Source organism: Calypte anna, chromosome 9 (genome assembly GCF_003957555.1).
Source record: "Calypte anna isolate BGI_N300 chromosome 9, bCalAnn1_v1.p, whole genome shotgun sequence".
Classification (NCBI taxonomy): Eukaryota; Metazoa; Chordata; class Aves; order Apodiformes; family Trochilidae; genus Calypte; species Calypte anna.
Window position 1 is genome coordinate 10,520,519 of NC_044255.1, and position 17,059 is coordinate 10,537,577.

The window sequence follows — 17,059 nt, forward strand, 5'->3', positions numbered from 1 at the left end:
TCAAACACATTTATCATATTGGCAGGATATGTGCTTTAGCATACATAATTGCTTGAAGTTTACCTTAAATAATTACCTTAAATAGCTTTAACTGTAAACTGTATTATTGTACTAATTATTACTTTTAAAATAGAGGCTTTAAAAACTATTTTAATTTCTCTCTTGTTTTTTCAGGGAAAAGTACACCTTGAATTAAAACTGAATGAACTGATAACAGATAATGGATCTGTGTGCCAGCAACTTGTAGTACAGTAAGAAAATAGATTAATCCTTGAATATTTAGTTATTTGTAAGAACATGATGTAATTTGCTCTCTTTAATGCTGAATGTCTGCACATCCTGGTACTGATAACATCTTTCTTTTTATCTGACTTTGCTTGGGAACCACATTGCTGAGTGAATGGGTGTAGGCTTAGGGAGCTCCTGCAGAAGTTTTGCACCACTTTTATTAGGACTTAGCATGGCTATCTGGTATCATTAATTCACTTTCTTGCAATTCCAATTTAACTGGGTCTGGTGAGAAAGCTAGGAATGACTGCTGCAACTGATAGCCAGAACTTTTTGCTTTTACTGGTGGAATTGATCTGCTGGTGGTGATGTTGGGAGCAGTTTAAAGCATTTCCATGTTTTGGCTTGGTATGTGAAAATCCACTTTTAGTTTTGCTTCAGAATTACTTTCCCATGGTTAACTGTGATAAGGAATGTTTGTAGAATTAAGGACCTGGGTTTGCTGTTCTAGAGCAGCATAACATTTCCACATTTCAGTAAGATTTCTTAACAATGACTTAAGGACTTTTCACTACCAATATTAATTTTCACTCCCAAGTGTAAAGACATTATAATATGTCAAAGAGCCTCATAGAAACAGTGAACTTCTGGTACATGTTATTGAAAAAAATTTTTTTCATCAATATTGAAGAAAAAGTAGAGAATAAGACATGTTGGGAGATAGTAACTAGTCTGTAGTTGTGTCTTCAATCTGATGGTAGTCACAGCAAACCAAAATACCATGTGTGATTGTCATTCTGCTTTTTTAAAATTCATTATAAAGCAATACATTTAAGGCTAAAAGTTGGTAAGAAACTAATGCAAACAGAATGACAAAAATGTTTTCACACTCATAAAATGTTAGCCTGATAAGGGTGTACCAGGTGGTACAAATACTGTCATTTTTTTTTGTAAAAGTCTCATAGCCTTCAATGTTACTTGCTCTGGGAGACTGTTTCCTTTCACTGAACAGACCAGTAGAAACCAATGACTTGCAGAACCTCAGTGAGACTGACAGCATTCCCTTGTGACTCTTTTCATATCATGAGTAAGGTTCAGGGCAACAAGCCAATCCTACTGCACCTTTTTTTTTTTTGAGTGTTTCAGAGAGAAATGAAGGCTTTTCTGCACTTGCCTCCTAAAAGGTTGTAGGATAGGCCACGTGGAGAAAAGGTATAGACAGGGAGGTTATAAAGACTAAGAAAAATTAGGATTAAAACCTCAAAACATAGTAAGATTATTTAATTTTGCTTTTTAGCATTGTTCACTAACTTACATATTTATTCAGAGAAACTTATCTTTTGTTGTTTGTTTTTTTAAATCTTTGAGAATTAGTGTGAAGGAATGGGTTGTATTGTGAAATTGCAAGGGGAGGAAATGGTGCTTGGTCTTCTGTTTGTCTGAGTGACTTCATGATCAGATCAGCTCCAGGGAGCCTGGAGAAACCATTACACTGTCGATTTTGCTAATGTAATTTTCATTATGAAGTTTAAATTACATCCTGTATGTCCTAGTCAGATGTGTAAACCAAGATGAGTAGTTTAGTTGGAGCAAGACACAGGAAAATAACCTTTTTTTGGTTTTCTGTTATTTACTTAATATGAAAAGGGAAGCTAGTTCTGTCATAGAACTGAGCCAGTGAAACTGGCAATGCTTGGTGGCTTTTGGTGGCTGATAATTCTTGCAAGGGATAGAAACTTTCTGTGTATCAATGTAGATTTGTAACCTAAACATAATTTTGAGACTATTACTGCTTGTATAGAGTGTGGCAGCTTGGTTCATTGGAGTCCTGCTGTTCTTATTTTTGTATCCCACTTTCAGCACAAGGCAGAATTAGAACCGCACTCTGGGTTTTTTACTACAAAAAGCTGGCTGGAGCATTATGGCTTTGTGTTTTATTCCAACTTTTCTTTCTGATAGATGTCAGTTTTAAATTTTTTTCTATATAACCATGCCTTTTAGTCTTAAGTTATTTCTTGTTATTTTTAAGACTTACTGGATTTTTCATTTGATGAAGAAAAGCTACTGTTGCAGATGGTTACTCACTGTACCCTGTCTTAGGATGTCTGTGAGGGAGATAAATGATAAAAGGAAGCCAGGGTTTTCTGGTGGTTGCTGTACTCACCCACTCACTGACGTGGGAGAGGGTTGTGCATTACACACTGCTGTATTACATCAGTACTTTTGTCTTCATCTGAGATTATGAAATGCACTAGGTTCCTTAAACTGAAAATGTTTAATAGTATTTTATCACAGATGGTGAAAGCCTTGAAACAATTGGCCATAAAAGTGGTATGTTGTACATAAATATATATTTTTTAATGTGCATGTGAGAATAAATAGCTCTCTGTGTATAATAGTACAGGAATGAAAGTGCAGGCATTTTTAGTCATAAAGTGTGAGGAACTTACAGAAAATAAACGTGAGATTCTTTGATAGAAAATTTCAACTCTTGGGAAGTCTTATTTTGTGAATTTCCAAGGATAATTAGTCAGTGATGTGCTTATTCCTGAAATACATTTTTCCTTGGAGAAAGTTAGATCAAGGCTTAAAATTGCTTACCTTGTATAATACATTAAACTGTGACAAGCTGTTACACTGTTTTAGAAATACAAGCATAAAGTTCATCTTCCTTTGGTGAAGGGCTATTTTAGAGACCACTAACAGTGGGCTAAGCCCTGGTTTTACACCAAGGATTTGTATTAGTCGGAAACTTGCTGTTAAATTTCATGCAGATACACCCACAGACTCTCTGAATTAAAATTTTGTTTTGTCTCTGATTCTAGTTGTTTCCTTTCCTAATGTGTGAATGAGGAGGGGAAGGAAAGGTAATGCAAGAGATAAACTTCTGACTCATTGTGGGCTGTTTTTCAAAACCACAATGGCATGTATAGTAGCACATTTCAAAAATACATGCTTGCAGCTCTCCTTTCTGGGAGGTTTTAAAAGCAAGTTGCTGTGGTGTGACCACTGCTTGCGTATTTACTGCTGCTGAAATGGATTATATTTGAGCTGATTCTTGCCAAATTAGGGTATGGGGTGATAGTGCTTGAATTCTGTGTTTGGCGTTACTTCAGTTCTGAGAGGAACGGTTTTATATATTTACAGTGCAACTACTTGAAAGCCCAGAAATGGCTTATTGCAGCTGGAATTTTTCCCCAGTTTTGCACTTACTTTCCTAAATAAATCATACACTATAGTATTGTAAACTGACCTGTCAGCTTGTTACTGTCCTGTTTGTACTCTGCTCACACAAAGTCATTCTAGGGAGCAGAATTTTTAATAAGTGTACAAATCCTAATGGCTGCATTTATTGCATTTCTGCACATGGAGGACTATAGTTGATTTGAATGATGGAGGTAGAGTTGAGAAGGTTAATTGCAGGCTATATCTTTTTAACGATTTATTTCCATCTTATGAATAAATGCCAGTTGTATCTGAAAGGCTCATATTTCCTTTATGAAACTCCTGTTGCAGATGAAGTACTGAGATGTGAAGCAAGAACTAGTGTAAACGGAAAGATCTCTTACACTGTTCTGTAACTGGTCAGTAGTTTGAGAAAGGACAAAATTCACTCTATCTGTTGCTTAGACTCTACATGAAAGTGGTTCAAAATAGAAAATAAAAGGCTTTAAAGTTCCTGTCTACTCTCTCCTCTGCGTATTTATACCTTTTGAATGAAAATTGTTTGTGCCAGCCTAGGTAGATGAAACATTTACCACATGGTGGAAGTATATTTATCATGGCTGTCAGAACAGGAATGTATACTTAGTGCTGTTTTCCTTTTTGATTGTTCTGAGTCTTTGGGTGGGTCCTGTTTGGTGTTGTTTAGTTTGGGGAGCTTTTGTGGGTTGTGGTATTTTTGGTTTTGTTTGTTTGTTTTGTTTTTTCTGATTTTAGAAGGTTGCAGTCCTAGGATTTTGCTGGATTCTTTGGGAAAGGGCAGTATTCTTGTGAGACTTGGTAGCTGGTAAACTTGATGTTGCATGAGGTTGCCCTCTCTCATTTCTGTTAAGTCTTTTCTAATTAAGCCACTTCAGACTTCTTCAGAGATTTTTAAACACGGTTACTGGAGGCTTTTTTTTTAGTAGCTTAAAATTGACTCTAATAATTCAGCCTTGTATATTCTGTCCCTAGGGAGTAGCAATCCAGCTTGATAAGACTGGGCTCACTTAATGGCTTCCTACCCTTAGTGGCTGCTCACCTCGCACTGCCTCCAGAGAGCTTCTGCATGACCAGGTTAATTCAGGTTGCCAGACTGACTGAAAACTGGCTTGAAACCTTAACAGCTCTCTGTAAGGTTAGTAAACAGAATCACCAGAGGTTATGGATGCAAGGCAGGAGTGCAAGGGAAGGAGGAGGATCAGCAGATTTTTTGTGTATTTCAGTTGACTGAGCTGTACTGTCAGTATTCAGACTCCAGGCAGTGACAGGAGAATTCAGGGGTGGTTATGGCAGGCTAGCTTGGAATGAGAGAGGAAATGGGAGGAGGTGGAATGAATTTGGAACAAATTCTTGATCCTGATGGGTTTGAAAAGAAAAGACCTGGGTATGTGAGGAGTTTATGGTCAGGAGGACTGAGGTATTGTCTGTTGTTTGGAACAGGATAGGCTGTCTGTGCTGGGTAAATCTTATGTGCTGGCAACAGAACTGGGACAGGAGATGAAAAGGGAATGCAAGAACTGCCTACACAGGGAGACTGACTGGAGCATGAAATCAGCTTGAAGTGACAGATCTGTATGATGAATCTGGACATTCTAGTTCTGCTGCAAGGCTGGGTAGTTGTAAAATGTTTTTCAACTTGTAGGAAATCATAACCAAGCCTTCCTCTAGTGTGTATACGTTGCAGTCAAGTTTTAGGAAAACAAAGGAGGCTGGAACAAGCTGTTTCTGTAAGCAAAAGTAGGACACTGGGAAAAGTGTTTGTTTTTATGATAGTGCACGTTTTCCCACAGGATCATTCTGTCAAGTATATGCTTCATTCACACAGTGACTGGGGAAGGAGTGATAAACTTTGTACGTAGGGAAAGAAACTGCTTTTTGTTGACTCAGAGCTGTTTGCTGGAGAAATCCAGGAGCTTGGTGAACAGGACACACAGGCTGTAGGTAGAAGAACTGTGTTGTTCTTGTTAAATAGTTGAATTCCATCTAGATAAATTTCACTTGATCCACGTGCTATGAATTTCCTGTGAGATTCAGTTTGAGACTAACTTACAGGTACTCACTCACACCTGAAAATGAAAATCTCTGGGAGCTGCAGAGACAGTGCTAAAAAATGCCTCATAGTCTGAATGATTCAAGTCCTGGCTGCTTCAAATCCCATATCCCAAATGACTGAAAAGTCTAGACAGTTTAATTTTGTTGCCACTCTTCTATGTCACATGTGTGTTGGAGGAGGAATCAATTAATGCTTATGAAACAACTGGATGTTTCAAAACCCATTTAAATGGTGGGTTTGAAATCACTGTAAGGTTCATTGTGATTTAAAAATTATTGAAATGCTGAAGGCCATGTGCTTGAAAACTGGAAGAAAAATAACAAATGATTGTGCAGTGGTTCAGCACTAAATGTTCCTTGAACTGGCCAAGACAAAGGGACATTTTTTTTGGAAAATACCATCTCGTTGATAATTGTGCATATTCCAAAGAGGGTGGAGTTTTGAGGCAGCGCAGAAGTGTGAGTGTCTCCACTGTTGTCAACAGTCTTAACACTGTTTTTCCACAGTATAGAAAGCATTACTTAACAACTGTGTGTAGTTACTGTTGCTGCTATGTAACTTTAACGATCCACACAGCTTATCATTTCACATTACAGTATTGGAGCTTGATTATTTATATGAACATAGGTTTTGGATTTTACTCAGACTGGCTAATAATGGCAACCAAAACTTACTTGCATGATTTTAGTTAAATTCCTGCAGTACAAAACAGATTATTTTAGAAAGAGAGAGCAGGAATATAGCACTGAGATCTCATTTGTGTCTTTTTCATGAAATTTCATAATCTGGTGAATTCTGGACTTAATAAATACTACTGTGTGTATGATTGCATTAAACATTGTTTTGTTAGAAGATCTGGGTTCTACTGAAAATTTACAAATTGTTTTGCTTTTTTTGTTCTGCTGTTTCAGTTAATATTCATATGTTAATACAGCATCTGAAGCTTAGTCAGCTTGCTGACCCAGCTGTTTCTAGTGGTGTTGCTTCTGTGGAGATTCCAAAAGATTGCAGGCCTTCAGAAAATGTCCAGAAAAATGTGTCTGAATCCACATGACCATTACTTTCTAAATGTCTCATCCGTTCTGCATGAGGAGTGGTTGGTGAACAGTGTGCCAATGTGCCTGTTAGGCACCAGCTTACAATTCACTGTACAGATTCTGGAAGAAAACAGTATTTTTAAAAATAGTTGTTTAATTTCCATTCTGCACTATTATGAAGAGTTTGAAAGTAAACTTTTAAATATTATTTCAAAGATAAACTCGTTTTCTCTGTGTGGCTGAGTAGTATGGATGTAACCTAGAACTATGCACTAATAGTTCTGGATGCTTGATTTTAAATAACATTTCAGGGTAATGATTTCACATTTCTCAGCTTACTCAACTCAGAATGGAGTTTTGCTGAAACAAAATATTTAAATCGATTTTAATGCTTTCCAAATGTAGTTGCTGCTATGTGGATGAAGCCAAATAGCTTTTTGAGGGCCTTGGGAAATTAAATATAAAAGTTAATGGAGTCTGCAGTTTCTCCTAACATAGCAATTAATTTTACTTAGGATTTTGCCATGTATCTGTGACACTGCAATGTCTTCACAGAAGCAATTTCAAAAATTTTGTTCTCTCAGATTCTTCTAAGTCTCATTGTACATTTAAGTGTTACCTTAAATTACCATCTAGAGAGCTGTAATTACAATCTACTTCATGTACATTTTTTTAAGCTAAAGATGTTGCTTTGGTGATTAATTGATTGTCTTTTTCTTGTAGCCTAAAGGAGTGCCATGGGTTGCCTCTTATAAATGGACAGAATTGTGACCCTTACGCAACAGTCTCTCTTGTGGGGCCTTCCAGGTAACATTTTAGTATACAATTGATCTAAAATGCTGTATTCCTAAAGAAGAAAAAGTCAAAGGTTTTAAGCAAAATCTTTTGAAAGGCTGAAAAATCTTAAAATGTTTTCTTCATTCATCTCATTATCCACTATTACAGTACTTTCCCCTTCCTACCATACTATCAAAGTTATGTAGGTGTTTGGTCTGTCTGAGTGGCCTGCAGTAGTCAAAAACCATTTGTCACTCAGTTCTTTTTCTTCTCACGTTTTGTACTGGACTCTTGATATCTACATTGTACTTCCTGTTAATTTTTGTCTCATGCCTGTGTGGCACAGTGTAGTCAATTGCTCACCCGCTTTCCTCTGTTCCCTTCTTTTTGGGGTGGGGTTTTTTATTGTTTGTGGTTTGTTTTTTGTTTTGGTTTTGGTTTTTGTTTTTTGTTTTTTTTTTAAATGCATGGGTATCATTGCAGCTAGTGTTTAGCAGTTTTGAGGAAGCAAGAGGGTGGAGGTTCTGGTGAGATCTTGCTCATCTTTAGGGTGGTACATTCAAAGTCCCCACAGTTTAAATGTCTCCTTTTTTTTTTTGAGCCAGTAATCCTGAATAAATATTGGCATTTTTCATTTAAGAAACATCCCGTATCCCACACATCTACTACCTGCAAGTCCCTGCCAGATAACATTTAAAGTAGGATAGGTTTTAGCTGTCTTTTTTACAACATCAGACCTAAGTCTGTCTGCTTTCTCTGGTACTGAAGAATTGCCACTTGAGTTCGGAGGGATTGTTCCCTAATAGCCTCTGAGTGAATGGGGACATTTTGTCCTCCTTGGTAATATATGATGGCATTTTTTTTATGTCTGGTCTGGGTTTTTTTTTTTGGTGGATGTTGTTTTGATTTGGTTTTGTTGGTTGAGGTGTGTTTCTGAAGAGGACTAGGGAGATTCAACCATTATAGCTAGGAAACATGTTGTTCATTGCCAAAGAAGGCAAATTGACATGTATTTCCTGTTTGTGTCCTGTGATAGAGATGGAACTGGGTGAATGAAGGTTCTCCCCAGTATTAACCTTGTTGGTGTGGGAGTATATGTGCATATCTGAGTGGAGTTCCTGGTTAAGATTTTCCTGCTTCATGCACAGATGACTGGTGTACAATGACTGAAATATTTATATGGCTAATGCCTGAAGACAGTTTGTCTAGGATAATTTTTCTTCTCCCTCATCTGTTTTTGCCTTCTCATTTTATATTTGTTTCTCTTATAAAGCATTTTTATGCTTTCATAGCACTTTACTAACTAAATAAGACTGTATTCTCTTATAAATTGTTTAAAATTTTTAAAAAACCATATTATTCATCTAAAACACGAGGGAGTGGGTAGCAATTGTTTTGTTTGACCCTATGCTGTTTAGCATCTAGCATTAGCAGTGATTGTTTCTAAAGAAAACGTTCAGGGTGTTGGTGTAAGTCTCTGTAATGAAATGGTGGGTATTTCCCCAGCAGAAGAGGGTGGGAAAAACAGAACATGGCAGTTGAACAAGACAAGGAAACTGTACTTGTAACCTCCAAGTAGGGCTAAAGAAATTGTCTGCATAATTAAGTTCCAAATGCTCTAGAAATTTTTGATGCATTTTACTTGATATGTGTAAGTTGCACCTGCATGTGAAATTAAATAGAAACTTTAGGGTGGGCAGATGCATGATTAATTAGATAATAGCACTTCAAATTCAAACTTTCTGTATTATATTGTGAAGATGAACTCATTTTAAGATTTCCTTCATTCATCAAAGTGATCTCTACAATGACAATAAATGTTTTAACTTAAATGCATGGGTCTTTGACACTAGAATGTCTTTATAATTGTGTGTTTAAGTTGTCTATGGTAAAAATTTTACCACATTGGAACAGGAATGACCAAAAGAAGACCAAAGTAAAGAAGAAAACAAGTAATCCACAGTTCAACGAAACATTTTATTTTGAGGTAACTTTTTTGTGTAGTATTCTGCCTGCTTATCTATTTTATACAACCCTTCAAATATTATAAAGCAAACTGTATAGCAATACCCTAATGCAGAAAGCTCTCTTGAAGCAAACTGTAGAGCTTTTTCTTGCTTCTCAAATGTAAGTGAATGACATACTTAAGTTTCTGGGGGCTGCCAGACAGTAGCATTCCCCTTCAAGTGCTATGTGAAAAATGTGTTCACAAGCACATAGGTGAAAATAATTTCTTATCTCGAACTACTTACGTAGCATCTGTTGCCATCAGGAGTATCAAGAGAGCTTAAACCTATCCTGTGGAATATTTTCAAGAACATGGTGCTAAGAAAAAAACCCACAACTTATTTCTATAATAAAGCAATGTAGCAATTATACCCAATAAAGACTAATTCTATTATTTTATTGCAAAGCTTGTTAACTCTTGTTATTGAAGACTTTATTCAAATTCTACATATCTTACATTACAACAACTAAATTAGGAGCTTGAATTTCCATCTGGTTTGTCTCACTAAGAAAAATATTTGCATGGAAGCGAACTATACTCTTCAGATGAGAGTTAGTAGTTGTGCAGCTATTACATGTGCAACAAATGTATTGTAATTGGCTGAGTTTGTATAGATCCTGGTCCTGCCATGGGACTTCAGTGAAAAATTGTTCTGTATGTATGTGTAGAGTACTAATGTATGGCATGCATTTCAGTTGACCTGCTCAAGATACCAAGTATAATTTCTTAAGAAGTAATGTCATAGGGTAAAGATTTGAACCGCTCCAGTAACTTTATGACTTATGATTTGTTGGAGTTAAACTGAATTTACAGTCAGTCAAGAAATGAAGAAAATTAAAGTAAGATGTTACAATTGTGGTATAACTAGGGCAGGAAGAGTGGACTTCTTATTTGTTGGCTCCTTAAACATTTCAGAACTAACTTTGATGCTTTCTTAGGGCATAAGCTTTAAACCAAAGAAATTCTTGCCTGTTTCATCACGTACTTACTTGGGGGTTTTGTTTTGTTTTTGTTTTTTAGCAGATTTACACTATAATTCCAGTATATACAAGCTATACCTAATTCTTTGTTTTTTGACATCCATGCTACAAGAGTAAGAACTATTGTAATATGAGTAATTTACTTGCAGGTAACCAGATCCAGCAGTTACACCAAAAAGTCCCAGTTTCAAGTGGAAGAAGAAGATATTGAGAAATTAGAAGTCAGGTAAGTTATGTAGATTGGGAAGGGATTAATTTAATCATCCAAAAACATCATTTTATGATTAAGACAATAAAGGAATGTTTTATTTTAGTTTACCTCCATGAACTGGTGATCATGTAGAAAAGATCCTTATAGAAAATTTCTCTTTATTTTTTAATATATTTCTTACTGAAGATGATGGGTTTTGTTTTTAAGTAAGTAGTGGTGGAATGTGGCTAGAGCCTAAACTTGTTTCCTGTGCCTGTGAGTAGAGGCATGAGAACTTGCTATTAATGTGTATTAGTCTGTTCACAATATTGGTAGTAAAACTTGTCCTGAAGGATAACAGCATACCTGATGCTAGTCTGCTTTCAAATTTAGTTGGCTGTTTTAATAAAAATAGAGGGAAAACGTTTTGTCAGTTTTGTACAGTTTTGTGTTGCTTCTTAGAAAGACTTTTTATATATGTTCCTTCATAATAGTTTCATAATTCAATACTCAATTCAGATACTTCAAAATACCCTTTTCTGCTTCTTTGCCCCAGAGCCAGTCTGTCTGTATTTGTGTGATGTGTAGTTACAACAGTTAAGAGTCCCTGTACTCCATTCCTTTTCTTTGTTGTACTCATGCACATGCACTGAATCTCCTGGAAAAAAGTCTTCAAGGCTAGCATGTTTCCTAACAAGCAGAAGGAGAATCTAGAAGTTAGTTTTCATAGCCATTATAGAACTAACTTGGTATGTTCCTTTTTAATTAGTAGCTTCATGCTTATCTTGGTTAGAATTGTATGTTTCATTGTAGATGCCAAATATATTTAGAAAAATAGTCATGCCCCAACAAATCTAGTATTAATTTTTTTTGTTCTTCTTCTGTCTGTCAGAAATGTCAGAGAGGTAAGAAGTAATAGAAAAAAACAAGGTGCATGTTTGGAGTCTGTGATCCGTTTTGAGGTTGTAAGCATATGAGCTGCTGTTTGGAAACCAAGCGCATGTGTTGTGGCATTGCAGTGTGCCAAATTTTAGCAACTAGATAGGGATATGTAAATATATTGGTTAAAAAGTTCACTTGATTTACCTGAGTCAAAATGTGCACAGTTTTGGTGGTAGAGACTGCTCAGAATACATATGTGTTGCCAATATCACTTTTATTTACTGATGCAAAGTCTGCAAGTCTAACTCTCACTGTTTGTTTCTTTATCTGTTCTTTATGGGTTAATAAGCCACTTGTTTGATTCTTCTCTATTTAATTAGATGGAGTGAGATTTCTAACATTTCCTGCCTGCGTGCATGTGGATTATTGCTGTAAGGCAGCTACTGTTAACTTGAAGATTTTTATTTCTCTCTGGAGGAAAAAAAAATAAAACAATGTTCTTATTTTCAGGGTTGACCTATGGAATAATGGAAACTTGGTACAAGACGTCTTTCTAGGAGAAATTAAAGTTCCTGTGAAGGTGTTAAGAAATGATTCCTTTCAAGCATGGTAAGAAATGGTGACTCAGAAGTGAATTTGCTTCTATCTTGCAGATTTTTCTTTGCAAAGGACATGTCTTATAACTATCCATTAAAATAGGTTTTCCTGTTCTAGACTAGGTAAAAGGTCTCAATACATTAACTTTGCCAGAGGGATCATTTAGTTCTTCCCCCCCATGTGCCCACTCCCACAGAATAGTTCATGCTTTTGAGGGGAAGGTGCAGATAGAGAGGAAAGGGAAGAATGAGTGGAACTATTTTTCAGTTAGCTTGCTGGATTTTAGTGATCTGTGTATGCCTAACCAGCAAACCTGGAACTCCTCAGAATTGCATCACTTGTAATTAAAATCTTAACTGAGACTTTCGGAATGACTGATGGAAGAGTTTATTTTAAAATGATTACTAAGTATGTGTTTTGTTTGGGTTTTTTTTATTACCTCGGGGAGGTTCAGCACGTGTCTTCTGGAACCAACCCAATGTCATTCCAAGGGAACAGGTACAGAAGTTTAAAAGCTGAAAGTAGAAGGTATGAAAGGATTTCAGGAAAGACACCTCTGCTTGCAACATAGCAGTGGCCTCCCTTCTGAAGTTCTTGCAAGCTAGAGCCAGTCTCTAGCACTTTTACTCTCCCAAATGCTTAGTGGGAGGAAGAGGGGACAGCAGATGTGAATCCCTTAAAGTATGTAGAATATTCTGCTTTTAGGGCACTTCTCAGTATAGAGTGGAGGAAGCCTTTGTGTATCCACCTAGAAAACACGTGGGGGAGGTGGGTAAAAAGGAACTAAATGGAGCATAGGTCTTGGCCAGGAACTGCTACATCTCAGCTCCATGTATCCACCTCAGGCTCCAAGTGTCTAGAGCATGTCAAAATTGAACTCTGACTCTTAGTATTTGAGTGCAATTCTAAACATAAATGTTTGTGTCAGTATTTTCAATTTTTTATGTGTTATATTGCAGATAGAGACCTGTTCTGCCAGTGTTCTGAACTGATCAAAAGATGTATGACCATATTAACATAATGACATGCCTCCCCTAAAAGCCTGCTAGGAGAAGGGTTATATTAGCATGGATTCATTACCAGTTTATTATGTTCATACAACTTTTTGATTTCACATCTCTCATGTTCAGTTCACTTGAAGCACTGATGGAGAGCTTTGTGTCTGCAACTACACTTTGTAGGCATACCTTCTATTGAATGTCCTCATATCAAATGATGATATACTTAGCAAAACCAGTTATGTGATTAAAAATAACTGTTAATGATTTATGTTAAATGTTTTTGAATATAGCTGGAGTACAGCAGATAAAATGATATCACTGGCACTGAATATTGGGAAAATAAGCCTAAGAGTTGTACTGTCAAGTAGAATTTCTCATTGTAAATTCATTTTACTTGATATTAGCATGCCTTCAGGGCCAATCCATCTGATTATTAGAGAAATGCGTCATCTCCTGTTGTAAAGTGAAAAAAAAGGTTTTTAAAAGAGTATTTGAAAATGAAATTTCAGTATGTCAGGCTCATGTTTTAACTGTCCTGTGACACTGCTTGAAAGCTGTTAAAATTTTTGTAGGGCTGCACCTCCTGTTGGAATACAGATAAACTACAGTAAAAGCCAATGAAATAGAATGTATCTGAATATATAGATATCTTGTATTGAAAGTAGGAAAAAAGAACAGGGTTGGGTTTTTTATTGTTGTTGTTGTTGTTTAGTTGCTTTTTTAAATTTTAATTGTGCTTATTTCTCAGGAATGCAACCTGTTAATATTTTTACTTGTTTCAGTAAAACATTTAAATTCTCTACACTAGTTCTTCCTTCTGCAATGTCCAACACCCTAAATATACCCTAGATGTAAGATCAGCAGGTCCAAGCATAAGTTATATATTCTTGCTATGCTAGCTGAGCTAAAAGAAGTATATCATATATAGCTGTTTAGAAATGCATGAGAAAATAAATTTCATTATTTGCTAAAGGTGCATTAGATGCTTCTAATTTTTAAATTTTAATTATATAATATTAATATATTAATTTAATTAAGTTTTTGTTTAAATTATATTTGATACCTTGCTTCCCTGTATAATTAGTCAAATTTATGAAATGTGAATTTAATATTTTAGAGTTGCATTGTTACTTTCAGGTACTTACTTCAACCAAGAGAAAATGGAAACAAGTCTTCTAAAGCTGATGATTTGGGATCACTTAGGTTACATATCTGTTATACTGAAGACTACGTACTTCCATCTGAATGCTACATATCTCTAAGAAACTTGCTGCTAAAATCATCAGATGTTCAGGTACTTTTGTTGAAAATTTATTTTAAAATGAAAACTTAAAATTATTTATGATATCCTGTATGAGACAATGTGAATTATGCATATATGAAGAATGTTTTTGCGTTTTCCTTTGGGTGAATCACTTCTGTCACAATCACGAGTGGCTTGTAAAGCATTTACTTCTGCTCTAAACTACCAAGATTTTCTTCTTACTTAAGAAGAAACAGCAGAGACACTGAAATGGCCTGTGTTGTGTGCAAAGAGATAAAATACTTCTCATTGGCGGCTCTTTACAACAGAGCCTTTTCCCATGGGTTGCTTATTGCCCCTGGATTTATAAGGTTTTTTTGGGCATTATTGTCTTCAAAGGGGCAGATAAGCACCTTTATCAAAAATGGTCTGCTTCAGAGTTGATGTCTAATTCCACTTATTCTCAACTGCTTGTGTCTTCCCCAGTATTTCACTCAGCATGACTGGATTTGGTGGGCATGGTGACAAAGTGGGAAGTGTAGTAAATGGTTAGCATAGCACTGAGACAGTAATTGAATTTTAATAGCTGGGCTTTATATTCCTGGGTCTTTTATAGCCATTCTTCACTGCAGTGCTAGTGAAGCACTGGCAGAGGAGAAGAAAGTTTAAGAGGAAGCAGATCGTGACTAAAATTTTTGCCATATTCAAATATTACTTCATGGGAGTTCACAAAGAGCTGAGTTTGTAGCTAGCAGCAGTCAGCAGCTGTCATTTTTACTTAAATGAAATAACTTAATCAGGGTTTGTAGTGAAATTTCCAACTGTAGAGAATAGCAACAGTCACTTTAGGAGTGTGAGAGCTGTATTTTAATCACTCTTACAGTTTTGGAAGTTCCATAAAGCTGTCTGATGTTATAGTAAAACAGTTTCTTAATACCTTGGATTGTGACAAAACCATACTCTAATCCTTTAGGCAGAATAAGAAGGCTGAGTAGATGGTGAATTTTGTTCTTAAATGTCTAGTATAGAGAAGATGAGACTGATTTTCAATGAACTATTTCTGCAGAATGGAAACTTCTGATTTGCATGTTATACAGCAAATGTTGACACTCTTGTAAAGCTGTGTCTATAGTCTCTTTATATTTGATCTGTACTTTGCCAAAGACATGAAGGGTATTGAACTGCTTCACTGATGATTTCATATTCTGCTTTCTGACAGCCGATTTCTGCATCTGCTGCCTACATATTGAGTGAAGTTTGTCGAGACAAGTACGATGCTGTGCTGCCTCTTGTGCGATTATTGCTACACCACCATAAGCTAGTTCCTTTTGTTGCTGCAGTGGCAGAGCTAGATCTGAAGGACACTCAGTATGTATTTCATGTTCAGTGATGTCATGCCTTTGTAAATTATTCTTAGTTTCAAAGGGCTTCGTGAGAAGACATTGATAATTAAGCATGCCACATTTCTTTCTCTTATTGTGTAAAACTGATTAAATTTGTTGATGCAAGTTTATATTAACATCCATTAAAATCACATTGAAGCTGGAAGTCAGAATTAATCATTGTGTGCAATTTGATTAAATTCTGTAAAATTTTCTTGGCGCTTACAGACAGCTAAACATCCTGAGCTGGTAATCCAGAGCCGTAATCAAGAGCCCATAGTTTTAATTTTTAAATGTCCTAATTTGGCCACTTATCAAATTTTACTAGATGTTCAGTTGGTCCTTCACATTTTTTAAATTGCTGAGCCCCTTACCCTGTTTCTTTTAAATGAGGGCTACTTTTCACTGAAAGATGCCCTCATAGTAAGTAGTTGTTTTCCTGCATGCTTTGCAAGTAGCATGCACAGGAGTTTTTTACAGCCTCTGAATTTACAACACTGTGATTACAAGAGAATGAAGTGGACCTGAGTACTGGCCACTGAGGTGCCAAATCTTGGATTGTAGAGATGTGGAAAGAATTTTGTCACCACAGGAGGGTTCATTTCAGAGATGACTTTTCCTAGATTTAAGGTGAGACAATTTGACTGTAGAAAAAGGTGACTCACAGGGAATAATTTTCTAAACTGCAGGGTAGTACACACATTCCTTTGTTATAATTGAACTGTAACAAAGAAAGATTCAACTAAATCTCTGAAATTAAAAGGATCTATTTTGCAGCTGCCTCTCAGTGTCCTTCAACAACCTTAGTGAATAAGAAGCATAACCCAAGATTAAACATGTTTTGACTAAAGTGTCTGAGTTTATCAGTGTAGTGTAGCTGTTATGTTACTTATTGTAGTCCTAAGATTTTTTTTTCGCCAGAACTGATTGGAGGAAGACTTGTCTATCACTGAGGTACAACTTCTTTATCACATTCAGCACTGGATTATAATTTCCTTTGTCTGATATTTCTTAGGCTTTTCCTTATGATTATATTTATGTTCCCAGTTTTGGTAATGACTAATAATATACATATTTTATTTCTGTTCCTTAGTGCCATTGCAAGCTGGATATCAAGGTTCTTGAATTCCTGACTGAAAAATGATGTTGTTTTTGAAAAATTAATATTCAATAGTAGGATGAAGTACTAATCGGATTTTGTAACTGACCTTACTTTTTTCTGGTTAAGTAAAAATTGATTATTGTCTTACAGAGAAGCAAACACAGTCTTCAGAGGCAATTCATTAGCAACTCGATGTGTAGATGAGATGATGAAAATAGTGGGGAAGCACTACCTAAAGGTTACTTTGAAACATGTTATTGATGAGGTAGGTTAAGCTATTGAAACTGCTTTCAGGACATTTAGCCCCCTGTGGTATCCTGTCTCTTTCTTTCTTCTTACAACTCCCTATCATTTGGGGGAATTCTAGAGCAAAGT

General features: G+C 36.0%; 1 protein-coding gene across 1 annotated transcript in view; it reads left to right on the forward strand.

Moving 5' to 3' along the window:
• RASA2 (RAS p21 protein activator 2) overlaps positions 1–17,059 on the forward strand; it is a 43,298-nt gene that overhangs the window by 16,513 nt on the left and 9,726 nt on the right. The window contains exons 5-12 of the mRNA XM_030455818.1: positions 175–251; positions 7,246–7,329; positions 9,214–9,286; positions 10,437–10,513; positions 11,870–11,968; positions 14,095–14,251; positions 15,420–15,568; positions 16,835–16,949. Of these exons, the coding sequence (XP_030311678.1) occupies positions 175–251; positions 7,246–7,329; positions 9,214–9,286; positions 10,437–10,513; positions 11,870–11,968; positions 14,095–14,251; positions 15,420–15,568; positions 16,835–16,949 (831 nt within the window). The remainder of the gene's footprint in view (positions 1–174; positions 252–7,245; positions 7,330–9,213; positions 9,287–10,436; positions 10,514–11,869; positions 11,969–14,094; positions 14,252–15,419; positions 15,569–16,834; positions 16,950–17,059) is intronic.